Source organism: Halichoerus grypus, chromosome 2 (assembly GCF_964656455.1).
Source record: "Halichoerus grypus chromosome 2, mHalGry1.hap1.1, whole genome shotgun sequence".
In the NCBI taxonomy this organism is placed as follows: Eukaryota; Metazoa; Chordata; class Mammalia; order Carnivora; family Phocidae; genus Halichoerus; species Halichoerus grypus.
The window spans coordinates 197048435-197075638 of record NC_135713.1 but is presented as its reverse complement, the minus strand read 5'-3'; the positions used below and the strand labels follow the sequence as shown (position 1 = coordinate 197075638).

The following is a 27204-nucleotide window of genomic DNA, read 5'->3' as shown; positions in this document are numbered from 1 at the left end:
TATGCCATACAGATTCTCTCAAACAACAGAGTCTCTACAAAGGTTATGGTCATTGTCCCTCAATCTTCTCAGAAGAACCCAATGTGGAAAGGGAATCTCAATGAGATTAATATATGTGGCTTTTGTCTAATGGAATGAACATGAATGAGATGTACAGGAGGTCTACAAAGTTTCTGAGAAAATTATATCAGAGAGAGAGACTTCTCTCCTGGACTGAAAAGATAGAGTACAAAATGAAAAGGGGCCACTGGACCCCCAAAATTCTGGAAGGAAACAGGTCGAGAAAACTACTCAGCTGCAAACACATGCTGTCTTTCATGAAAAAGGAAGAACTCAGAAGATAGAATCAAGAATCCAGCAGGAGGAGCCAAGAGCCATGGAATATTATTCCCAGGTCTTAAGCCTTAATTAAGGAATTTTTAATATTTGTCCAACTGGATTTCAGAATTACTATGGACCAGTGACTACTTTGTGCCTCTTATTATTCTCCTTTTTAGAAATGTCTATAGTGATTATTGTAGTTGGGTGTGTGGGGAGCAGGTAACTTTTTTTTTAAAGATTTTATTTATTTATTTGAGAGAGAGAGAACACATGAGAGGGGATAGGGTCAGAGGACGAAGCAGACTCCCTGCCGAGCAGGGAGCCCGATGCGGGACTCGATCCAGGGACTCCAGGATCATGACCTGAGCCGAAGGCAGTCGCCCAACCAACTGAGCCACCCAGGCACCTGGGAGCAGGTAACTATTAAAACAGACATTTCTTCAAAGAAAATATATGAATGGCCATTAAGCACATGAAAAGATGCTCAGCATAATTAGTTATTAGGGGAATGCAAATTAAAACCATAATGCAATACCACTACATGCCCATTAAAATGACCAAAATCAAAAACACTGATAATACCAAGAGTTGAGGATGTGAAAAAACTGAAACACTCACACATTGCTAGTGGGGATGTAAAACGGTACTGCCACACTGGAACATAGCTTGATATTTCCCTTAAAAAGTTAACTATACACTTATCATATAACCCACTGCTAGATATCTACCCAAAAGAAATGAAAAACACGTGTTCAAACAAAAATTTGCAATATGAATGTCCATAGCAGCATTATTCATAATAAACTATAGATACATGCAACATGAACTTCAATAATAACACACTAAGGGCACCTGGGTGGCTCAGTCGGTTAAGAGGCTGCCTTCAGCTCAGGTCATGATCCCAGGGTCCTGGGATTGAGCCCCACATCGGGCTCTCTGCTCAGTGGGAAGTCTGCATCTCCCTCTCCCTCTGCTGCTCCCCCTGCTTGTACTCTCTCACTTGCACTCTCTGTCTCTCAAATAAAATCTTTAAAAAATAATAACACACTAAGTGAAAGAACCAGATGCAATAAGACTATATAGTTTATGATTCTACTCATATGAAATTTCTAGAAAAGGCAAAACTATAGGGACAAAAAACAGATCACTGCTTGCCTGGGCCTTGGACTGTAATTCCGTATTATAAAGACATTAATTCTTCCCAAATTGATCTACAAACTCAAATACATTCCCAATCACAATCTCAACAGAGGGATGTCTGTGTGTGTGTGTATAAACTGGCAAGCTATTTATAAAATTTAAATGAGAATGTAAAGAACCAAGAAGAGCATACACTACACTACTAAAAAATCAAGATTTATTTCAAAGCTACTGTAATTAAGGCAGCATAGAATGGCACACAGATAGACAAACAGACCAATGGAGGAGGTAAGAGTCCAGAAACAAACCTGCACAAATAAGATTTCCTAGTTTACAATAATGATGCCAACTACAGGAATGGGGAAAGAATGGCTTTTTTTTTTCTTAAGATGCTGGATCAAATGGCTATCCGCCATCCTGGGCCCGTGGCAGGGGTGTGTGGCAGGGAGCCCTACCTCACTTCATATGTAAAAATCAATTCCAGTGTAGCACACGCCTAAACTAGAAGGATAAAATTAGAAAGCTTCTAGAAGCTAACATAGGCAAGTATCTCCATGATCCTGGGATAGGTAAGGCAAGAAATCTTAAACAGGACACACAAAAAAGAAGCACAAACAATATCAGAGACAAATAACAAATAAAACTATATTATAATTTTTTTTTTTTTTTTAGATTTTTTATTCATTTATTTGAGAGAGAGAGAATGAGAGAGAGAGCATGAGAGGGAAGAGGGTCAGAGGGAGAAGCAGACTCCCTGCTCAGCAGGGAGCCTGATGTGGGACTCGATCCCGGGACTCCAGGATCATGACCTGAGCCGAAGGCAGTTGCTTAACCAACTGAGCCACCCAGGCGCCCAAAACTATATTATAATTTAATATACTCAACAGAACACACAGTGAAAGTAGGAGAAGATATCTGCCATACATATATCAACAAACAATTTATATACAGAATATATAAAGAATTATGACAAATCAATATAGAAAAGACTGACAAACTATTTTTCATTAAAAAATGAAAGGAACTTCACCAGATGGCCAAAAAGCATGGGGAAAAGTGCTCGATGTCATTAGTCATGAGGGAAAATGCAAGTTAAAACACCATACTAGAATTGCTAAAACTAAAAACTAACAAATCAAGTGCTGAGAAAGATGGGGAGCCACAGACTCTGAAGTTCTACCATGGAAATGTAAATTGCTATAACCATTTGGGAAAATTCTTTGGCAGTATCTACTGTAATTACACTTCCAAGTCAACATAGTGTACATATGTGCGCTAAAAGACATGTAAAAGAATGTTCACAGCAGAATTATTTATAATAGCCAAAACCTGGAAAAAACCCAAATGCCCAATAACATAGAATAGATATATAAATGTGATATATTCACACAGCAGTAAAATTTTAAAAAAATAATAATCCATTGCTAAATGCAACAACATGCATCAATCTCCCAACATAATGTTGAGCCAATGAAACTAGAAAAAAATGAACATACTTTATGAATCAGAAACAATTAAAACTAATCTATGGTGATATAATGCAGAATAGTGGTTACTTTGGGGGTCTGATAAATGACTGGGAAGGAGCAAGATAGAGGTTTCTGGAGAGCTGGTGATATTCTCTATCTTGATTTAAAAGGTGGCTATATAAAGGTATTCATTTTGTAAAACTTCATCAAGATTGAGATTGTGTGTCTTGTTGTATGTTACATGCTGATTTTAAAAGTTTGCCACAAAGACTGAACTACAGCTACATTTATTAACATGGATGAATCTGAGAAATATAATGAGAAAAAGAAGCTTCAAAATAATATATAAAGTATGGTCCCACTTATATAACGTAAAGCAAAGAAATGATTAACACAAAAGACAGGAAAATGATCCTCTCAGAAGATGGGAAGAGGAGCCAAGAGGGAAGGACACCCAAAGGTCTCCTGGAGTACTATAACGTGCTATTTCTTGGGTGGGCCAAAAGTATAGGGATGTTTATTTTGTAATTGTTCTTTAAAGTGTACCAATATATTTTCATACACTTTTTACATGTATGCTATTTCACAGTTGTAAAATATCACAAGATTAATACAACTCCTACACAACTACTGCATTATAGATGATCAGAAAATTAAAGCAAGAACTAACTAGATTTCATGTCTTTGCATTCATCTGAGCAGCGGGTAATAATGTTATACACCATCTGAAGAATTGTCTTAAGGTATTGCTAAATACAAATGAAACATAAAAATAAATAGCAACAATTAATAATGCAGTAAACTATCAAATAACACTGAAAATAAGAAAATAAAAATAACTTTCAATGATCCATGACGTATTTATTTTAATTTTTCAAAGGGAACTTTATTAGGAATAGAAAGAAAAACTAAACGAAAAAAAAATCAGATGTTTGACAAAACTAAAAAATGACCAGAGATTCATAAACTTAAGACTTCATGTTTTCCCCATTTCCTACCTTAAAATAAGACATGTAATTTTAAAAATTAAAAGTAAAAACCATCTTTAAAAGTCATACAATTAGGTCAACATTTATTAATAGATCTCTGGTTTAACAGTACAACACTTAAGAGAGTATTTTAATTCCCTTAAAATTAAGTTTTACAGTAATATACTTTGCTTACTGTCATCCTTTTTTGTTTATTAAAAGGACAATCAAAACTGTTCAATATTATGATCTCACAAAAAGAAACTTGCCTGTGAAATAAAAAGATGCTATTACAAAGCCCCACTCACTAAAAATTTTTTTAAAAAGTGACTACCTTTGTCAAAAATCTGACTAAAAAAAAAAATACCTAAGAGAAAAGCAAGGCCATTCTTTTCAAAGCAATTCCATCTCAGTTACAATTTGTTGCCACTTCCTTGCCTTGGTAAACACCGAAGAATGATATTTAATTAGCACATGAATGTTGAAAGTTAATGAGTAGTTAAGTGGTTTTATGAGAGTGAAATGTTATGTTTTATGGAATACCCTAAGAAACAGTTTTCATTCTTCATTTATATAGCAGGCTTATTTCTAGAGCTCAAGGTTAAATGGCCAATTTACCAAAAATATCAAATTAATCAGATATAATCCATCCTAAGTGTTCTATCCAAACAAAATGGCGAAAAAAACTAATTTAAGAAAAATGATTAATTTTTCTTTCTTTCAAAAATATTTATTCACAAGAGCTCCTCTGAAACCTGAGACTGACTGCAAGAAAAGCAACTGGTGTTGATCATGGGTGATTATCATCAATGAAGAGATACCTGTGAAATTACAAGGAAGCACAGGAAAAAGGTCTCCTATGGAGCAGAGGCGGTTTATATGCACCAACACCCAACTCCTAGCTCCTGTCTGCATCCCACTGCCCTACCTAGACGGCAGCTCTCTACTAGTAGGTCAGGCTTTACAATGGCCCGGCCGAAGACCCAGGTCTATAGCTCCAAGCCCAATACAGCAGCCACTAAATCACATATGGCTATTTAAATTAATTACCATGTAAAATTCAGCTTCTCCGTCACACCAATCGCATTTCAAGTGCTTAGTGGTCATATGTGCAGAGTGGCTACTGTGCTGGACAGCATAGCCATAGACCATTTCTATGCAGAAAGTTCTACTGGACGGTGCTGCTGCAGAATATAGCTTTGCCCAAACAGCGGGGCTATTCGTAACTATAATGAACGTACCTAGTGAACATTTAAGGATGTTTTACTATGTGTAATCCCAACCATATTTATTTATGCCAGTGGACATAAAGAATCCCTAGGAAGGAAAGGTACTGATCAGCTCCCCCATATATTCATCTAACGATTTAGGAGCAGGGGCTATTTATAGTATTAATGTCATTTACATATAAAAATAGAGCCTAAATAGAGCCTAACAAAGTAAAAAGATTTTTTTGCGGTTTTTTAAGTATCCAGACTAAAAAATTACATCATTATTTTTAAAGTGAAAAATGTTTTTTTCACATAGATCAACATCTCAATCACAATTACATTTTCATTATACTTGATCACCATCTGCTGGCCATGTTCGTAAACTGCACAAGCAAATGAAATGCTAGCTGTTAATGGGAGACATTTTTAAAGGACATACATAGTCCCAGCTTTTTGCTGCAATGCATTCCTGGAAAACCACATCATAAAGAGGATCATTGTAAAACAAATCATATTTTCCATAAGGGCAGGGCTATAATTAGATTCTTCATTCCAAACTAAAATCTGGCATCAAATAACCCATGGAAGATCTCATTAAAGCAAGATGCAAAAATTATAGTCCTCTATAATCACTTAAAATAGGATAATTATTCTCCAAGTCCTTTCTTATAGGTATGAACAAATTTATTATTTAGAGGACAGAACATAAATTAAAAGATAAAACTTTAATTCATATAAAGATAACCTAAATCTAATATGGTAAAAGTAATATACAATAAACAATAATTCTGTTTGCACACTCCTAGAATTTTTATGTAATCTAGATGGTAGCTCTTTATAAAATGGCATCTAAAGAAATCCAAACCAATGCCTTCTTTTTCATGAACAAAGTCCTCTAAAATAAGCAGAATCCATGTGTTTCTTCCACTAGGAAGCAGGCTGATTCATCTTTATTCCCCTCCACCCTCTCCTAACCCCTAACTGTTAAGCAAAGTTTCAAGTAAAAATAGTAAGTGGTATGAATGCATTCTTTTTTATTTTTTCTATCCTAGCCCCAACTTCATTTTGGTGATAAGCTACCAAACCACATCATACTTCACTGAAAAGTCATAAAAATAATTACAAGCCATTAAAAAGAAGCTTCAAAACATTTTTCACAGAATCATAAGACAAGAATACAACTTATTATCTTTGTGTTCTGTGTTTGGGATAATGCACAAAAAGAAGAGACAACATGAACTTATGTCTAACTATTACTTAGGCAGCAGCTTCTAATTCAGGGTATGGCCAAATGCAAAAAAAAAAGAAAAAAAGTGGGGTGTGGGGCCAGCTACATTGTATTCCTTCTATCTGAGGGGAAAGGGATTTGCTGAGTTACCTAAATAAAGATTCCTTCGAAGCCTCTTTTAGAATACTCTTACCCTCTTTATTCTGAGTGTGCAGGATTCATACTTACCATGAGAACCTTTCTGCATAGCCATTAATTTATTTTTCTCAAGAACACAATGATTTTTAGTAACTCAAAATAATCGACCAATGGATTTTAAGATAATATCCTTTAGGAAGATTAGATAATTAGAGAAGCAAAAGAATGGTCAAACAAACTAACAAGCAAGCCCCTGCAGGAACTATTAAAATCCCAATCACCATGCCAGCGACGGTGGTCGCAACAGCTAACACTTTCCCACGTCCCATGTCAGAGGCTCTAGATCTCCATTTTACAAATGATGAAACCAGGCTTTAGGGAAATTAAGTAACTTGCCTGAGGACACATGGTTGCCAAGTGTCAGAAGTGAGATTTGAACAAAGGCAAACTGCCTCATTTCAACTCAACCTAGAAATAACCAAGAACAAAGGCACAGCCGCCCAGGACTGCTGATGCAGCTCAAGTGGGGAAAAAGATGGATGAAACTGGAATTTCCACATTTGCTGCAAAAAGTACTCATGCCTACATGGTAGACTAGAAAGAACATGAGGTCTGGAATCATCAAGACCTAGATTCTGAAACTGGATCCATGACTGGGAAAGTGGCACGACCTTACTGAAGCTGTTACCTCATCTATAAATACAAAGGGCCATCACGTCAACCTCACAGAACTGTAGAAAGGATGAAATCAGATAACTTACAGAAGATTTCTAGAATAGTATCTAGCATACAGTAGATGCTCCATAAATGGTACAACTTGTCCCACTTGATTTCTGTTTTAACAAACTAGAAATACAAGTGAAATCCACAAGTATTTATTTATTGGGAAAATTTCAATCTTATGTTTAAACTTGTATATTTGTTTCTTATAGTTAAATGTGCATCACTAATGTTAATAATGTGTATGCCCAAACATCTTAAGAAGATGGTATTTTGGAGGGCAACTTAACAGAATCTATCAAAAAATAAGTGTGTAGACTATTAAAAATAACATAGACACATGTACAAAATAAAAGTTTTTAACTTTCCACACTTGACTAGTCCCACACTCTAAGGTAAAACTGTTTCAAAGGTGGCACCCAGAAATACCCCTTACACATGTACAGATACATATCCACATATCCTCTTTAAAATATACATACACACATATAAGTGGAAGCTTACTATACTTTTATATACTTCTTTTAAACTTTATATATCTTAGAGATCTCTCCATACTAGCCCATACAGATTTTTGTTACCAACGCACAAGATGTTGTACCCACTAATAATCCCACCAATAGTTTATCCATTAAATTTGTTAATGTACCTAGCTACTGAAACAGCGATTTCTTTTCTGGGCATCAGTAATAGTCCAAAATACATGCAGCTGCATAATGATATATGTACCAAAATGTTAACTAAAGCATTCTTTATAATAATGAAGAATTAAAAGCAACAGAGACAGGTTAAATTAGGTTAAATTATAGTAAATCCACACTATGGATTATGATCTGTAATTAAAAAGACTACACAGACTACATGACACAGGTTCAGACATGGTTAAGTGGCAAAAGAGCAAGTCTCAGAATAGTACATACAGTATAAACTAACATAACTTTTTAATTACATTTGTGTGGCTATGTGTCTACTAGAGAATGATACACACCAAACTGCTGATGACTATTACATCCCATGAGGCAAGTGGAATAGGAGGACCTGGAGAGGACTTTGACTTTTTACTCCACATATTTCTACATTGAGGTTTTTACAAGAAGCATGTATTGTATATAGTTTGTATAATTTCCTAAAATGAGGATAAAAACTGTATTAGTCATCTATCGCTGCCTAACGAATTACCACAAACTGAAGAGTTTTAAACAACACATGTATACTTTACATATGTTCTCATAGTTTCTGTGGGTCAGAAGTGTAAGTACAGCTGAGCTGGGTCCTCTGCTTAGGGCCATACGAGGCTGCCATCATGGTTTGCCCAGAGCTGGGTTCTCATCTGGAGGCTCTATTGGGGAAGGATCCACTTGCCCCGCTCGCATGGTTGTCAGCAGCATTCAGTTCCTTATAGCTAGAGAATTCATGGCAGCCTGCTTCTTCAAAGCCAGCAAGGAAAACACAGCAAGACTCTAGAGCCAGTCCACTGGCAGGACAGAGTCTTACGTATCATAATGTAATCATGGAAGGGACATCCCAACACCATTGCCATATTCTATTAGTTAGAAGCAAGTCACAGGTCCTGCCCACACCCAAGAAGTAGGGATTATACAAGACTGTGAACACCCAGAGGAGGACCACGGAGCCACCTGAAAGTCTGTCTGCCACAAAGATAATTAAGGTCTTTACCGGATCACAGTGGTAAGTATCTGAAGGATGACCAGGAAGCAATATATATGGATACAGCTCATGGTTGCAGAACTAAATGAAATCAGCCAAACTGTACAGGGATGAGATCTAAGTCTACGGTCTCATCAGTAACATTTTGTAAAACCATGCTCCAAACTCAAATATAAGTAAAATATTTCACTGTCAAGAAAATAAGCAGATATTTGACATTTAAATGCAGTAATAGATCTCTAAAAAAATAGCAAAATGATTTGAAAAGTGGTTTTTCTAAAAGAAAACAGAGGTAATAACCTAAACTTAAACCAAGAAATATGAAAAAGGAAAGCAAAGAGTAAAACCAGGATGGAATTAGCTATGTGTCAAAGCTGTCTGACGTGAAATGCTAAGTTTACTAGTGTATGATGTGTATTTGGTGGGGGGAAGGAGAAAAAAGCATGAGAATAAGCATGATAGACTATAACCTCATACTACTTCTAACATGTTTAGAATGAAGCTACACCCCGTATCCTACAGGAAGAATAAAGGTAAAGGAAAGGTGCCACCTCTACTGAATAGGGAGGCCTAACAAAGAGGCTTCAAAAGGGCTCTGCATCTTTAATAATATGAAAAGGCTAGGACACAAACAGCATAATCTAAAATGCCATTAGAAATACTTCACATACAAAAAGGTCTAAGTAAAGCAGGATTTTATAAAGTGATCAAAAAAGAAACACTAAGGGGGAATATCTTTTAAGATTAAAGAGGTTTTTCAAAGGACAAGTTGAAGTGGTTGTAAAATTTATGAGGCAGCATTAAACTTCAGTTCTAAGTAACAATAAATTATTCACTATAAAAACATACATGTGTCAAATATTATAAGCCTCTTAAACTTTTTAAAACAATTTCTTACAGAACTGATTAGATGTATTAGGTCAACACTAGCAGATACTAACTTTTTCATTAGCACAGTTTGACCACTCCGTAAAGGAACAACTTTAGAAAAACGAAGACAGACCATCAGTAGACTCTTCACCACCACTTCTGATCTCATCTCACACATTACGTATTTGGCTTTTAAATCAACTGTATTGCCCTTAGCTAAAGTAAAAGTCAGTTTTATTTTTTAAATGCCTTCATGTATATAAAATTACAAATATCTGTTAATTCGTGTACATGTGGATTAGAATTTTAAATCAAATTAAAATTTGAAAATAGACTGAATTAAATTAAGAGAAAAATAGAAGAAAAGTTATTCTGAGAAGTTTTGTTTTTATAGCACTAACTGGCCCTTAGCATTCATGGTATTCTGACACTTGACCAGAAAGATATTTCAGTATATCTTTTCCAGCTCACTGTCTTTCTATTCCTCATGGTATGTGAAGGGCATCTCCATAGCCTATATCCACACTTCTCTTAACTTCTTCTAAAATGTATCCTTTCCTCAACTTGTCCTGAAAGGTTTTTTTTTTGAATCCTCACGGGCCATTCTCTCTGTCACAACCTACCTGTCTCTAAAGGTTTCTGTACAGATTAAATTAAGTGTGCGGCAGGGCCTAACACCATTCATTCATTCACACATGTAAGCATTCAACAAATGTAAATACTTACAGAGTTCCCAAGAGGTTCCTGCCCAGCGCTCGGTGCTGGAAACACAGTGCAAATAGGCAAGGCACAGTCCCTGCCTCATGACATTTACAATCTAGCACAGAGGACAGATATGGAACCTTTGCACATCATGAGTGCAACAAGGAAACACAAAGTCCCTAAAACAGACTTGGGGTGTCAAGTAAGACTTTTTTGAAATTGCAAGATCTGAAGGACAGAGAAGGACCAAAGGGCTGCCTGCTTTTCCCATCAATTATGTATTATATAACTGATAGCTAATGCCTCATATCTGAATAACTGGCATTACATGCCGTTTTATTACAGGTGAGCAACAAAGAAAAAGAAGTTATATGTTAAAATTGTGGAGATTTTACTATGGTATCATTTTCCAGAAAAGTCACTGAGTAATATTTGAAGAATATTCTCACTATGTTTTCTTAAACTTTATCCTCTGTTCCAAGGAAGAAAAGCCCACTCACCTGGACTCCATGAGATCTCAAATCTATTTCCTACCCTAATTTTACACACATCTCAATCTTCACGAATATCCCCACAACTACACATAACCACTATATGGAAATTATCCATGCACCTCTCTTCCCTACTTATCTAAAACAACTGTTAGTGGGGCACCTGGGTGGCTCAGTTGGTTAAGCAGCTGCCTTCGGCTCAGGTCATGATCCCAGGGTCCTGGGATCGAGCCCCGCATCAGGCTCCCTGCTCACCAGGGAGCCTGCTTCTCCCTCTCCCTCCGCCTGCCTCTCTGCCTACTTGTTCTCTCTCTCTATCTCTCTGTCAAATAAATAAATAAAATCTTAAAAAATAAAAAAATAAAAAAAATAAAACAACCGTTAGAAATCCAGTGTCTGTCTCTGAAGAAGACATACAAATGGCTAACAGACACATGAAAAAATGTTCATCATCATTAGCCATCAGGGAAAGCCTGGTGATGGGTATTAAAGAGGGCACGTACTGCATGGAGCAATGGGTGTTATACGCAAATAATGAATCATGAAACACTACATCAAAAACTAATGATGTAATGTATGGTGATTAACATAATTAAATAAAATTTTAAAAAATTAATTAAAAAAATTTTTTTAAGCTATTATATAATTATAAAAAAAAACCACATTGAGATACCACCTTACACCAGTTAGAACGGCAAAAATTGACAGGGCAAGAAACAACAAATGTTGGAGAGGTTGTGGAGAAAGGGGAACCCTCTTACACTGCTGGTGGGAATGCAAGTTGGTACAGCCACTTTGGGAAACAGTGTGGAGGTGCCTCAAAAAATTAAAAATAGAGCTACCCTATGACCCAGCAACTGCACTCCTGGGTATTTATGCCAAAGACACAGATGTAGTGAAAAGAAGGGCCATATGCACCCCAATGTTCATAGCAGCAATAGCCAAACTGTCGAAAAAGCCGAGATGTCGTTCAACAGATGAATGGATAAAGAAGATGTGGTCCATATATAAAATGGAATATTACTCAGCCATCAGGAAGGATGAATACCCAATTTTTACATCAACCTGGATGGGACTGGAGGAGATTACGCTAAGTGAAATAAGTCAAGCAGAGAAAGTCAATTATCATATGGTTTCACTTATTTGTGGAACATAAGGAATAGCATGGAGGACATTAGAAGGAAGGGAAAAATGAAGGGGGGGAATTCAGAGGGAGAGACGAACCATGAGAGACTATGGACTCTGAGAAACAAACAGGGTTTTAGGGGGATGGGTTAGCCCGGTGATGGGTATTAAGGAGGGCACGTACTGCATGGAGCACTGGGTGTTATGCGAAAACAATGAATCATGGATCACTACATCAAAAACTAATGATGTAATGTATGGTGATTAACATAATATAATAAAATTAAATTAAAAAAAAAGAAACCCAGTGTCTGTAGGATCTGGGTAACAAATGAGTGATTATGCTGCCAGATGTAGGGGTAGTCTTCACTTCTACAAAGATGCAGTCTCTCTCCTCTTTTTAAGTCATATGATCCCTCTTCATCTACCTTTCTTCTTTCCACTTGTGACAGAATGTAAAAATGTGAATAGAAATACTTCTTTCACCTCTCAACCCTTCTTCTTAAAAGAGAAAAAAAGCTCATACTCCACAAGAGATGCAACCGACCTCAAAATTAGTGTCAAAAATGAGCAGCAAATAATGAAGGCATGCTGCATTAGGAGAGTAATCAAGTATTACTTATCTCCAATCTATGGCTGTCTTCTGCAAAAACAACTGGATCTCCAGTTTTTTAAATAGTCCAAAAAAATTAGGTGTTTATATGAAATTCCCAATTATTAATTTTTAATAATTCATTCAAAAATCTTTAAAGACACTATATAAGTCAAACAAAACAAATCTATCCACATGATTCATTCAGTCCAAGAAGATCACCAGTGTCCAACCCCTGCTCAGCTCCAAGACATGGGAAACTAGTTCACCTTTATACCATAATCTCCATATTCATTACCTAGAAAGGAATACAGCTTTTAGTTGGACACTCAAGAAATGTTTTGGCAAACACCTAACCAAGAATTGTGTTTTCCTTTGTATGCAGACCACAATCTCTTTACACTTCCATTTACCTGCTATAAAGCTAACAAAAATTCCACAATAACACCTCTTCCATTTTTAAATCTCCTGTAACTGCAAAAAATAAGTATCTAACACCACCTGCTATTGACTCATCTATTCATTTCTCTTTAATCTTCTGAACATATCCTTAATTCTATCACCTCTTCCTTTTTTGCCTCTCCATTTTGTTTCCCCTTTCTAATAAAAAAAATGTCATTCACGTGGACTGGATCTCTTGCATTGTGTTCATCTCTCTGCTCTTTTCCATCATAATACCTGAGGTCTGAAAAACCTATAACCAGACTACATCAACCATGAAGACATTTCAAATTACTAATAACATTTCTCTATCTGATTAAGGAATAAACCAAAAAAATTATAGTAAAAAAGAAAGATTACACTGTTAACCAAATCAAATTCCAAAAAATTAAAACTAGCAAGCGAATGGTGAGGAGCAAAGTATAAAACATGGTCCATGTCAATTGCTACTGTCCAATATTTTAACATTTCAGAAAATGATCAAAGTTAAATTCAAAATTTGATAAAAGCCCAATGTAAATCTATTCCTCCTAAAGGCCAAAAGTTATACTGCAACAATAATAATCTTTTTGTGTATTTGAAAAACTTAGTTTATTTTTATTTGCACTAAAAATCCTATTTAAGTTTAGCGCTTTAGTGAGAAAACACAATTGAATGAGGTTTACCTTTACATTCATTATTTTATTAAATCAAAACAAATATTGTTCAACGAGAGAAAAAGAAGAGAAATTCAAGCATAAGCTTCAAGATGAATATGCAAGATGTTATATTTTATTGAAGTCATTAATAATGTTCTTAATTCATGCTTATCATGAAGGAAAACAAAGAAGTTATTTAAAGGTTCTCAGACACTACCTTCCAAGTAATGGGATATATGTATATATATATTTAACAGATACCCAAAAAGTGGTTAAAACTGTAACAGAATCTTGGGGCGCCTGGGTGGCTCAGTCGTTAAGCACCTGCCTTCGGCTCAGGTCATGATCCCAAGGTCCTGGGATTGAGTCCCACATCGGGATCCCTGCTCGGCAGGAAGCCTGCTTCTCCCTCTCCCACTCCCCCTGCTTGTGTTCCCTCTCTTGCTGTCGCTCTCTCTGTCAAATGGATAAATAAATCTTTAAAAAAAAAAAAAACTGTAACAGAATCTTGAATATATCGTAAATATTAAAGCAAAACTGTTATTTTTCCTACCCGACATCCCTTGACAGCCCTCAACTTTAATGAAATTATAAAGTAAACCAACTACTTACCATTAAAAAAAACCCACAAGGAAAAACAACGTATGAACCAGATCTGAAGACAGGTTAAATGATGAATCACGTTTAAATCCCATTTTCATAGCATACCTGTGTACATCAGTTGGTGACTGCACCAAAGAGTAATCTTCTCCGGAAGAAAGCTTCCATGATTCATTTAATCTGTGTTCACTGGTCCCCAGCTCACCCATTACCCAGTCTGGTAATCCTTCCGGGCTTGAACCTTTTGCTCGTGCTGGATTTGGTTCATCAAAATAGATGGACTGATTTTTTAAAAATTAGAAAAATTATTCTTTCAAAATGTACTATAATGAAATAGTTAAGATTTCCACCAAGTTTCAAGTCTGGTAACAGCCTTTCAAATACTCAACTTAAATTCAATTACACAAAAAATGCATAATGAATTATGAAATATTAAGATACATAAAATGGATAACATTTTACATTTTAGTTATGCTTTGCTATATAAGAAATCTGATAAATGATAAAAATTACATAACAGATAAATCTGATAATTATTTGTATTATAAAAAATATAGCTTTATAAAAAGATAAATGGACCACATGATTTCACTCATATGTGGAATTTAAGAAACAAAATGAACAAAGAAAAAAGGAGGCAAACCAAAAAAAATAAAAACAAAAAACAGACCCTTAACTATAGAGAACAAACTGTTAGTTATCAGAGGGCAGGTAGTTGGGGGGATGGGGAAAATAGGTGAAGGGGATTAAGACTACACTTACCACGATGAGCACTGAGTGATGTATAGAATTGTTGAATCACTATATTGTGTACCTGAAACTAATATAATGCTGTAATTTAACTATACTAGAATTAAAATAAAAATAATAATAAAAAAATACATGTAGGAGCGAAATGTATGAAAACTTATAGCACAAAGAATAGGAGAGGAAATGTTATAAGTTTCTTCCATAATTCATAAACTGGTATAATACTTTTGAAGGTAAACTGCCATAAATTAAAGATGCAATTTGTAAGCCCTAAGGCAACTACTAAAAAGGAGAGATACAGCTAGTAAACTGATAGTGAAGATGAAATGGAATACAAGAAATGCCTAATTTAAAAAAAAAAATAGAAAAATTCTTTTTAAATCATGTGCTCTATTTCTTTCTGTGATCATTAATTACTCTGCACAGACACACAAAATCAGTGGGCAGAGAAACCACAATCCATAAAAATCAGAAATAGAAATTAAGAATCCCTTGATAAGGTAAAGGAGGAACAACAGAGGTGAAGACCTGGAATTTAGTTCTGGCCATGCCATAGTAAACTAACCAGAAAATCCAAGATGAGTCCCTGGGCCTTGTCATTGTTATTATTTGTGAAATCAAGCCTTTCCTATGATTCTGTGAAATGAGTATGAATGGGAAAACATGATGCAACACACCCATATCTCAACATCTGAATGTGTTTCAATGTTCTACCTTTAGTCTTTAAGAAGAATGGCAGGAACCCACTAATTGCTTTTCAAGTGAGCAGAGCTTCTTGACACACTTCTGAAGAAAACTCTGCATTAACCGGAAACTTCGGCAACAATTCTCCAAATCCCACCCAAAGAATCCTCAAGAGGGGTGCTCTCTAGGGAGAGGTGACACATGACCCTCGATCCCAAGTCAGACATGCACAGCAGTTTTATGAGATAGTCACTGCAAGGTTCAATCGAATATCATGTCAGGTGACTACTGCCCCGAAGACCACTGATCTGAAGCAAAATATACGGCTCGACTTTACCGTACAATTGCCAACAGCATTACAACGTCTGGCATCTCTGCCTTGGACAAACTTATCATCTCGTGTGCAGTGTGCCTCTTCACTGCATTTTGGTTTAAGTTAACCAAAGTTATTTTTTAAATACATAAATATCCTAATAGCAACTACCAATACCAAGTACTCCAGTTGGATTTCTCAAGTATTCAAACACCCCAACCAAGGCATATTTCATGGTTACAAAGATCAAGACAGTGGTAATTCACCAATCAAACATAATTATAACTACCATTGTAACAGCTGATTTTGATAGTGAAATTAAATGAAGTATAAACTCCAACTTACTATCATTTTATTAGAGTAGAAAGGAACTTTAGAAGTCACTCAATCCAACCTCTCATGAATTTTTAAATAATGTATGTGAAAGAGTTTAATAAACTAGAATTCACTGATATACATAAACTATGGTTAATGTTATCCAGTGAAAACTAGTGGGAAATTGAGGTTCAATATAAAAGAATTTACTTTCAGTTCTTCAGAAATACAGTAGAATATTGTGGGATGGCTAAATTAATACACAGAATCCCCGTAAGACCAATATCTGATTTCTATTCAAAGTGGAAAAAAGTTAATTAGGAAGAAAAAAAAACAGTTTTAACTCTTATATTATCCAGTACTTATAACTTAATAATATAACCATTCCCAACTGGGATGATGAGTTGACATTTTTAAAGAAATGAAGCTAAGACAGCTTTTGGTCAATGACACCTACCATGTAGGAAGGTAAGGTTTTCAGTGTCCCTGGTTCAGGTCGGTGTGTAAATGGGCCTTCAAGCACTCCTCGCTTCAGCATGTGCAGTAACAGTTTTGCGTACAGGTTTCGATTCTTCCTGCCCATTATTCCTGCACCTGTTCCTGAAGGCTCACACAGTTTTCTGATCCAAAGTGCACACCTCTGCCGTTCTAGAAATACATAAGAACCATTAGAAACTTGATTTTTCAGAAAATAAAACAGTAAAGACCTATAGAACATCTGCTTTGGTCTAGAGCAGGGGCCTGGCGAACGTTGTCTGTAAAGTGCTAGGCAGTCATCATTTTAGGCTTTGCCGGCTAGCCGGTCTCTGACACGACTACTCGGCGCTGCCACCATAACAGGAAAGCAGCCACACACCACGTGTAATCAAGTGGGCATCAGTATTTTCTAATAAAACTTTACAGAAAAGGCAGCAGGCTGGATTTGGCCCTGGGAGGCTACAGTTCGCCAACCCCTAAAAAGTTTAACTTTTTCAGTTAATTAGTGATCAGGCACGACAAATGCAAAGAAATATTTTCTCAAAAATAAAATCTCTGGATCACTATCAAATAATTTCTGAGATAAAATTTTGCTATAAAAACATCTCTAAGATAATTTTAGCTGTGTTGAAAAATCTTTCTATAATTCTAATTATACAAACCAAAGGAGAGCTGAAATGCAATCTTACTTAAGCATTTTAAACTTAACCTAAAATTAGATCTCAAATATTTTATTTACTAAGCTGATAAGTTTCAGATTTATAGTTGATTAATTTAGGGCTTTCTTTTAACCTCTCTAAAAATAATCGAGGGCTACTAACATGTAATTTAGCAAAATAATTATCCCTTTAAAAACCACCTTAAAATACAGTAGTTTAATCCACATATAATGACCTATTGACTACCTTATCTGACCTTTAGGTCTCATGAAAACTATTTTGAATTAATCTTTTATCAGTCTAACTCAATTTGAAGATTATATAGCTAACATAAATCATAAGTCTGCTTTAATCTCTTAGTTTCTAAAGGTCATACTCATTTATTGTTTTACCTACAAAAATCGCTAGGGCCGGATTTACCATTTTGCTCATACCAGATTTATCACTACAGGTATGAGGGCCAACCTTTAAAAGAACTTTTGTATTTTTAGCTTTGAAAATTATATAATCACAAAGCAAACTTCATGAAATATCGGGTGTATTCTGAGGGGAAAAAAAGTGAAACTGATAAACTTAAGAAAATACTTTTTTCAAACTATGTATCTTCTATAAGCGTTGCAGCAAACTGAAATCTATATAATATCCTAATGGCCAGAACTTAGTACAATTTAGTTCATGAAAGGAATTGATTACTCTACTTAAAATACTGGGGAGAGCCATTATCAGAAGAAGCATTTAGCTATAAGAAGATATAATTTATTATTATCATTGTTCAGGCTCTTGATTGGGAAGTGAGTTCTGGAACATTCATTATGAATTAATTAATTAAATAAAAGGGCAGGATATACCCATACTGAAAATGAGTCATGAACCAAAGATTACAATTAATCCAATTCTATGTACCTAACATCCATTTTTAAAAGAAAATGAAATATGAGGATAGTTTTATTTCAAATACATTTATAATGGGAAACTTTAATGCAAATTTGTCCTAATCAGCAGATCTAAGACAAAAAAAAAAAGGTAGTAAATATCAGAAGAGAGCACAGTATAGATATCATTAAATAGAAATAGAATTAATCAAATAATATACAAACAAATCAAATATACAATACAAATTATCATGAATGAGCCACAGGACAAGAAATATACATCTTGAAGACTAGCAGAGGGAGAAAGAGGAGGTTACAGTCTCATGAGGCGAGAGAAGAGAGTAGAAAAAGAAGCTTGGAAGGAAGACCATGCCAAGGCATCCTGACTAAGAAAGGCTGCAGCCCCGGAACAGTGGGTGACCACAGAATGCATAACTCATACACTACTCTCCCTTTTCCCAGTGCATCTCCCTGGAACAAATATCTAATATGGAGTTGGTTTCTCATTTTGAATATGGAGTTCACTAGACACCTCAGGGAAACAGGGAACTTGGACAAAACTTGGGTAAAAGCTAGAGTTTCTTGGCCCCACTCCCCACTACCAAATCAGATTTATCTTTACAGCTTACTATAGCTTAGAGAATCATCCTGGCCCCCGAAACTCTCTCCAATTGTTCTCTGATGCCTTAAATTATCTGAAAAGTCTTTGACTTGATACAAAGACTCTCATCCCATTATTAAATAGGCCAGGAATTGCAGACAAGATAGCAACAAAAACTCATTCACAATTGATTTCATTCAGTCAACCAATAAGCATATAAGACCAATAGATTTTTTTTCTGCTTTGATAAATAAAACTGTCAGAACAGACAGATAGTAGGCTCCTGAAAGAGGAAGCACTTCAGGGAGGAAAAAGATGCAGGCAGAAATAGTTGTAGCTAACGCTGGAGATCCATGGGCTTTAAGCTCTTGATGTCTGAGACTAGTATCACAGTAAGATCTTTCCACAGTTTACTAGGATACTATCACTAAATTTCTATTTACTCTTGAATAGCTCAAAGCAAACAATTCTACATCAGCTTCAGATGAAACTGTGCTTAAAGAAATTTAGCTTTTGGGGGCGCCTGAGTGGCTCAGTCAGTTGAGCGTCCAACTCTTGGTTTCAACTCAGGTCATGATCTCAGGGTGGTGAGATGGAGCTCATCTTGTCGGGCTCTGTGCTCAGGAGGGAGTCTGCTTGAGATTCTCTCTCTCCCTCTCCCCTTCCCCTTGCTCACACACACACACTCTCTCTCTAATAAATTTTTAACCAAGGAAAAAAAAAAGAAAGAAGAAATTAAGCTTTCTTTTTGTTGTGATAGTTCACTGGTTTGAAAAAATAATATAAAGAAAAAAATTAATCTTAAGAATCTAGTTTCCAATCATAATCTTACCTGACCTATGGGGTAATTTTAGAACGAAGGGCTTCATATCTACCACAAAGTGATCAAATTCTGCATCCAGCTTCTCCCATTTTTCTTCTTCACTTCCTATTTCCATAACTCAGTCTGTAAAAGATTTAAAATTAAAATATTAAGATCTGTCTGCTGAGAACTACACAACTCTAATGAAAGAGGTCAAGGAAAACTCTTAGTGTTAAATAGTGTTATATATCCCCAATTTGATCTATAGATATATTGCAATTCTAGTCAAAATTCCAGCAGTATTCTTTGTAGATATGCACAAGACGGTTCTAAAATTTATATAGAAATGTAAAGGAACTAGAATAGCAAAAACAATTCTGGAAAAAAAAAAAAAACTTGGAGAACTCAATTACCTGATCTTAAGATGTGCTATCAAACTAAGTAATCAAGGCAATGTGGTATTGGTGAGAGGATAAGACACACAGACATGGAGCAGACTAGAGTTCAGAAATTGACCAATGCAAGTATGGACAGCTGGTATTTGACAAAGGTGCAATTTATGGAGAAATGACAGGTTTTACAACAAATACACTGTAACAATTGGGCATCCATATGCAACATAAATAAGTAAACCTCAACCTAAACCTTACACTGTATGCAAAAATTAACTCAAAAAAATCAAAAGACCTATGGGGTGCCTGGGTGGCTCAGTCGTTGAGCGTCTGCCTTCGGCTCAGGTCATGATCCCAGGGTCCTGGGATCGAGCCCCGCATCGGGCTCCCTGCTCGGCCAGGAGCCTGCTTCTCCCTTTCCCACTCCCCCTGCTTGCGTTTCCTCTCTAGGTGTCTTTCTCTGTCAAATAAATAAAAAAATCTTTAAAAAAAAAAAATCAAAGACCTAAAGGTGTAAAATTTAAGACTATAATACTCTTTAGAAGAAAACATAGGAGAAAATCTTCATGACCTTGGATTAGACAAGGATTTCTTAGATATGACACCAAAAGCACTCCCCATAAAACAAAAACTATTATATTGACCTCCACCAAAATAAAAAACTGCTCTGCAAACGACTCCATTAAGGGACTGAAAAGATAAGCCACAGACTGGGAGAAAATATTTGTAAATCATATATCTCATAAAGGATTTATATGAAGAACATATAAAGAACTCTCAAAACTCAACCATAAGAAAACAACCCAACAAAAATAAATAGAAAAAAAAAAGAGTCCTTTGCCAAAGAAAATATGCAAATGACAACTAAACAAATGAAAAGATGCTCAATGTCATTAATCATTAGGGAAATGCAAATTAAAATCACACCGAGATCTCACTATACCTATTAGGACAGCTAAAATAAAAAATACCAAATAAACAATACATAAACGTCAGCAATATCTCCAAATGCTGGTGAGAACACAGAATAAGAACTCTCACGAACTGCTGGGAGGAATGCAAAATGGCACAGCCACATTAGAAAACAATTTATCAGTTTCTTACACAGTCCAACATACCCTTACCATATATGACCCAGAAATCCCACTCTTAGGTATTTACTCAAGTGAAACAAAGTCTATAATCACACAAAAACCTGAATATAAGGCTTGTAGCAGCTTTTTTCTCAGGTAATCACCAAACACAGGAAACAATCCAAATGTCCTTCACCTCGGGAATAAACAGACTATGGTGTATCCACACAATGAAGGAGTGCTCAGCAACAGAAAGCAATGAACTCCTGACACACAGGGCACGGATAAACTTCAAATGTATTACATGGAGTGAAAGAAACCATTTTCAAAGGGCTACATACTCTAGCTATCCATTTGTATGACATTCTAGAAAAGGCAAACAGTGTGAGTATAGAGAACAGATCAGTGGTTCACAGGGGTTAGCAGTTGGGGGACAGTCTGAATACAAAGCAGTGGCACAAGGGAAGTATTGGAAATTGTTCTACATACTGTTTGTATAGGTTATAAGACCCTATTCAATGCATGTGTAAAAGTTCAATAAATTGTATACTAAAAAAAGTGATTTTTAACTGTATGTAAATTCAAAATTTTTAACTCCCCTCAAAAAACTTCAAATAGTAGACCTCACATCTCTTCCAAATTAGCAGGAAAAACACTACCTATAAGAAGATGAATCCCAAAAATCAATAGGTTCTGACAAACTTCCTTAAGTTAAAAATACGTACACTTCCCTCAGTAAGACTGCGCTCCTGCGACGCCCTCCTTCATTCCCTCACAAAGGGTCTGCTGGAGAAAAATGGCGCTGCCTGCAGTCAGCTTCCCACCTTACCTGAACCCTCAGGTGTCCCTCACTATTTCCTCCTCCACAAAGCAGCTTTTAAGCTTCTGCCAGACATCTTAAAGCCCCTCAAACTGCTCTTGCTTCCCCTCATTCTCAGTTTTAAAAAATCTTACCTCCTGCTTCATGGGAAAAATAATAGTCAGGTGGTGACTCCCCAAAACGCTCTTCCCTCCACCTCTCAACTTACCTCTAGGAGAACAGAATACCTCCTTACCTCCTTTGCTTCTGTACCCTAAGCATTAACTGTCCTCTCTAATGCCAATATCAGTTACCTCCTCGTGGGTTCAAACTTTCCATCCCTGCGGCCTCCATCCCCTCCACTGTTCCCACTCTCTAGCCCCCCTCAAGCCAACATATCAACAAATACTCGGAAATGTCTCAAAACCTGCCAGCGTCTGGCTTTTCACTGCCACTGTCTCAGAGAAAGCCCACCACTCCCCTGCCCTCCAGCAACAGCCCGCCTCCCCACTGTCTGGTTTCCCTACTTCAGTCACTGGTACCAGAGTAGGTTCCCTAAGTGCAAAGCTAAGCATATCACTCTCTATTTAAAAACCTCTCTGGACTACCTACTACGTCTAGATACTACCTAAAGCCTTGGTGAGGCTTACGAGTGCCTTTGCATTTGGAGCCCATCTCTCACCTCTCCCTACATACCCGCTGCCTAATATGTCCACCCGCCAAGGGCCACATCTCTACCAGTGACCTCTGCGCCATTCCAGCAACACTCCAAGCCCGGACATGTTTCCACATCCTCTCCACAGGCGGTTCCCTCTGCCTGCAGTCAGCTAAATGCAGCTCAAATGGCACTTCTGAGGAAAGCCTGCCCCGCTCGGCCTAGACTCCTGTGTTCCTTTTTTTTTTTTTTTTTAAGATTTTATTTATTTATTTGAGAGAGAGAGACTGAGAGAGAGAGCACATGAGAGGGGGGAGGGTCGGGAGGGTCAGAGGGCGAAGCAGACTCCCTGCCGAGCAGGGAGCCTGATGCGGGACTCGATCCAGGGACTCCAGGATCATGACCTGAGCCGAAGGCAGTCGCCTAACCAACTGAGCCACCCAGGCGCCCTAGACTCCTGTGTTCCACCCTCAGTGTGCACTGCTCACATCTGTGCAGCAGCATTCACCGTGCTATTATTTTTTGTACACATCTGTGTATTATTTGCATGTCTTCCACCATCTGTGAGATGTTCCTGGAAGGCAGGGCCCATGACTTGCACATCTTGGTGGGTACCTGGCACATTATGTGGCACGTTATTAGAAGCTAAAGAATTGATTGGTAAAGAAACGCTAACAAAAGAGAATAATGTCCCACTTTAACGTGAGACTAATAATTTTTTAGAAGATTCTATTCTGAGTACCAAATAGATCTTCTAGAATAGAAATAGTATATGGCCTTAATTCTATTTACCATAACTGGTCATCCTACCTTCTGCATCACAGTAGAAGAAACATATTTTCAAATGTAAGACTTGGTTAAGTCAAATTTTATTTAAATGCATTTTCTTTTTTTTTTTTTTTTAAGATTTTTTCTTTATTTATTCATGAGAGACAGAGAGAGAGAGAGAGGCAGAGGGAGAAGCAGGCTCCCAAGGAGCAGGGAGCCCAATGCGGGACTCAATCCCAGGACCCTGGGATCATGACCTGAGCCGAAGGCAGACGCTTAACCATCTGAGCCACCCAGGCGCCCTAAATGCATTTTCTGATTGGTTAGTTGGCTTAGGGGTGTTTGGTTGGTTGTTTTGCATTCCTACAATAACTAACTGCATTCCTATATGATTACACCTGTTACACACTTGGCAACGGAGGGCTATGATACCACTGCAGGATATTAGACCATAAAGCTAAAAAGCAACTATTCAATGGATGAAAAGACAAATGGAAACTCCCAAACTCAGAATTTTAAGCACAGCTCTAGCCTAGGAGTACTCCCAGTCTTAAACAGTACATCTGGCCCATGTGCTCAAACATTTACCTGAGAGCACCCATAGATAAAGCTAAAACAAAAAGATTTCTAATAATCACTAATTCACAATAAATCCTTTGACACACACAGATGTTAACGTTTAATGTTAGGGAAAACTAAAACTCAACAGTTGAAAAGATTCCCTTAATGTCATGAAATTAAGCACAAAGCTCAGATTAAAATTCTGAAATCCCTAGCTCTCAGATCCATTATACCTGACCTCTTGGCCATTTACATAAACGTCAGCAATATCTCCAACTAATAAGGACGTATTTTGAAAAGTAGAAAGGCAACTGGAATTGCTATAATGACACACAATAGTGGAGTACACTTTTTTAAAAAACACAACAAAGGGTCAATGTGACAGTGGGTAAAAGCTAAAAATCTGCATCTCCTTATGCCTTATTTATTCTCCAACAAAATTAAGGAATGCAAAAAGGAAAAAATTAAGTCACCATTTCAAACCTTCAAGGAATTCTTGCTACACAAATTACATCTTATAAACAAACTATACCTACTTAGTTCCAGCTAATCAAAAAAGTTTTATCACTACTTAAAACTGTATCTTATGTCTCATGTGCCTACTAATCACATAAACTACTTCAAACGTAAAAAAAAGAACTCAATTGGGTAACTCTTGCTTATAGTTATAATCCATATTTGATCACGTCTTCTATTTAACTCACTGGCACTGTCTTTTTTTAAACCTATTTATATGTGGACACCTATCAAAGGGGCTAAGACCTACTCAAGGTGCTTAGCTGTCACACGAGTCAGCAAAGCAGAAGCAAGCCACAAATATTAAAAGACCTGGGGAGAAAAGCCACCGCACATATATCATGCCCTCTGCCAAACACAATAAACATATTCCTCGAAGTTGCAAAAATCAATTTTGTTCAAACCGTATTTTAAATGTATGGTGAGTCATTCCAGAAAGTTTAAAATACGTCCCGCGGTAAATCAGAAAGTTTTACAGGTGCACGTGATGCTTGGACAGTTCCCAGAGCACTGACTGGACCGTCCCTGATGGTGCCAGGAGCATGCTGTGTGCTTTACAAACACTTCCCAGTCATCACCCCGGGAGACAGGCACTATTTCACGGCCATTTCCCAGAGGAGGAAGTCGAGGCTTAGCGGAGTTAGGTAACTGCCCTAGAGTCAGTCCCAGGGAAAGGGGAAGCTGGGCCTGGACACCGTGTGCCCACCGTCGTGCGCTCCAGGCTGCAGCCTGTCATTCCGGTCGCCTTTTCTACCTTATTTTTACTCATCTTTGAATATAAAGGACAAATAATAAAGCAGCCACACAAGGATGAGAATAAAAGCTGTTCGTCTGTACTTGTGTTGTTCTCCTGAACACTGAACGCGGGGACACTCGGCGGCTCCCGCACGCCGTGGTGCTGGGCCCGGCCTTCCCGAGCGCTCGGGCGTCGAGACTGTCGCCCACACGGAGCCAGCACACCGGTCCCGCCCTAACTCCGGGGTCGCCCATCCTGTCCTGGGAGGAACTTGCCCTGTCTGAGCGGCCAGCGGGCGCGGGGCGGGCGGCCTGCGAGCCCGCGAGGCCACGCCGCTTCCCTACCTTGTGCAGGACACAGATTTCTGCTCCCCAGCGGCCAACCTTGCGGTCGGATCTCGGGACCGCGTCCTGTGGACCAGCTCCATCCATCTAGCAAACTTTACCCAGAACTTTCCCCGTCCGCGCCGGGACTGGATTTCACCCACAAGTGGAATAGCAGCCGTCCGCGCCCAGGCCCCCCCGCCACCCCCCACCCCCACCCTCACGCCCCCTCACCCGCAACCCCCAGGCGGGCGCGCGCCCCACAGGCCTTGCGAACGGACCCGGGGCCTGCGGGGCGACGCCCCTCCCCGAACGGGCCCGCACGGGAGGGGCGGCCGCCACCCCGCGCAAAATTCCACTCGAGAACCCGGGGGTAGGGGCGGGGCGGGGAAATTCGGGAAATCGAAAACCTGGCGCCCCTACATGCAAGCTTTCCGGTCGGCCGCGCCGCCGCCGCCGCCGCCGCCACAGAGAAACGGTTTCAAATCCTTGCGAGCCGCCGAGGTCGCCGCCGCCCTAGCAGCCCAGGGGCGGGGACTTCCGCGCTCTCATTCCCCGCCCCCTTCCCACCCCTGCGGTCGCGGCCTGCGCGCCACGCCGTTGTCATGGCGACGCTCCCGGCAATTCGGAGGCGGGACTTCCGTACTCGTCTTCTCGCCCTCGGGGTCGCGGTGAGCGCGCCGCGCCGTTGCCATGGCGACGGTCCCGGGTGTAGCGCAGCCTCCAGGCTGGCTGGGTCCCAGGCGGAGGTTCCCAGGGTAACCCGACCGCTGTCTGCACACTGCTCTCCTGGGTCACTGCCTGGTATCTCACAACCCAGAGGTGAATGAGGTCGGATTAAACGGGGAAAATGAGCATTAGCTTGTTTCTTTTTCTTTCTTTCTTTCTTTTTTTTTTTTTTTGCATTCACAACTATCCGAGGTCTAAAGAAACTGGACCCCAAATTCTGAAGATGCTGAAATAAAAGAAAGGGTTTTGTGTTAACCAGTTCTGTGTAGAATAGCAAGATCAAGTGGGAAAATGTGATTTTGCTACTCCCAGGAAGTCTCAACCACCTCGACGGCAGTCTCCATGTATGCGTAGCTATGTTGTGATATTTTTTGGTCTTCTATTACATTTTCTGGAAAAGCTCTGAAGTATATTTATTTAAATACCAGGCAGAAACAAAATTTAAATTGTAAAAACACTCACTTAAATGAAATTCAGTTTACCACTGTTTTTCATCTAATTTCACAACAGGATTCCTTGTGCAGTATCTCTGCAACACACTCAGTGTGATGCCGAATCTCACGTAAGCACAGCTTGAAGCATCTTTTCAGTTTTCCATAAAGAAAATAGAAGATTCATTCATTTGTAACTAGTTACTTTCAAGCTTCCAGAGGGTAAGTCGTATTCTCTCCAAGGTGCTTTTTCAAACGAACCCACCAGAATTAAGCACCAACAGTTCTTCATTGTTTCCGTGACAAATTATGAAGGCTAAAGGAAGGAAACGGTATGAAATGCTTTTAGAAATTAGTTTTCCAAAGCATATTTGAACATGTTTATAGCTAAAGAATGATCAGTAATCCAGATCATTTGCACTGAGA

The 27204-nt window shown here is 38.1% G+C and overlaps 1 protein-coding gene across 4 annotated transcripts in view; it reads right to left on the bottom strand.

Annotated features, from left to right (window-relative positions):
- The window catches only part of CEP112 (centrosomal protein 112), a 422424-nt gene extending 396250 nt beyond the window's left edge, over positions 1–26174 (bottom strand). For 3 of the 4 annotated variants that reach the window (XM_078065962.1, XM_078065964.1, XM_078065965.1), the window contains exons 1-4: positions 26042–26174; positions 19826–19939; positions 16842–17032; positions 14431–14603 (exon numbers count right to left, since the gene is read on the bottom strand). In XM_078065962.1, the coding sequence (XP_077922088.1) occupies positions 14431–14603; positions 16842–17032; positions 19826–19931 (470 nt within the window). In that variant the 5' untranslated portion in view covers positions 19932–19939; positions 26042–26174. Of the gene's footprint in view, positions 1–14430; positions 14604–16841; positions 17033–19825; positions 19940–25639; positions 25804–26041 lie in introns of those variants that run through there. The other variant, XM_078065963.1, reaches the window with a different exon arrangement.
- Positions 26175–27204: the final 1030 nt, after the last annotated feature.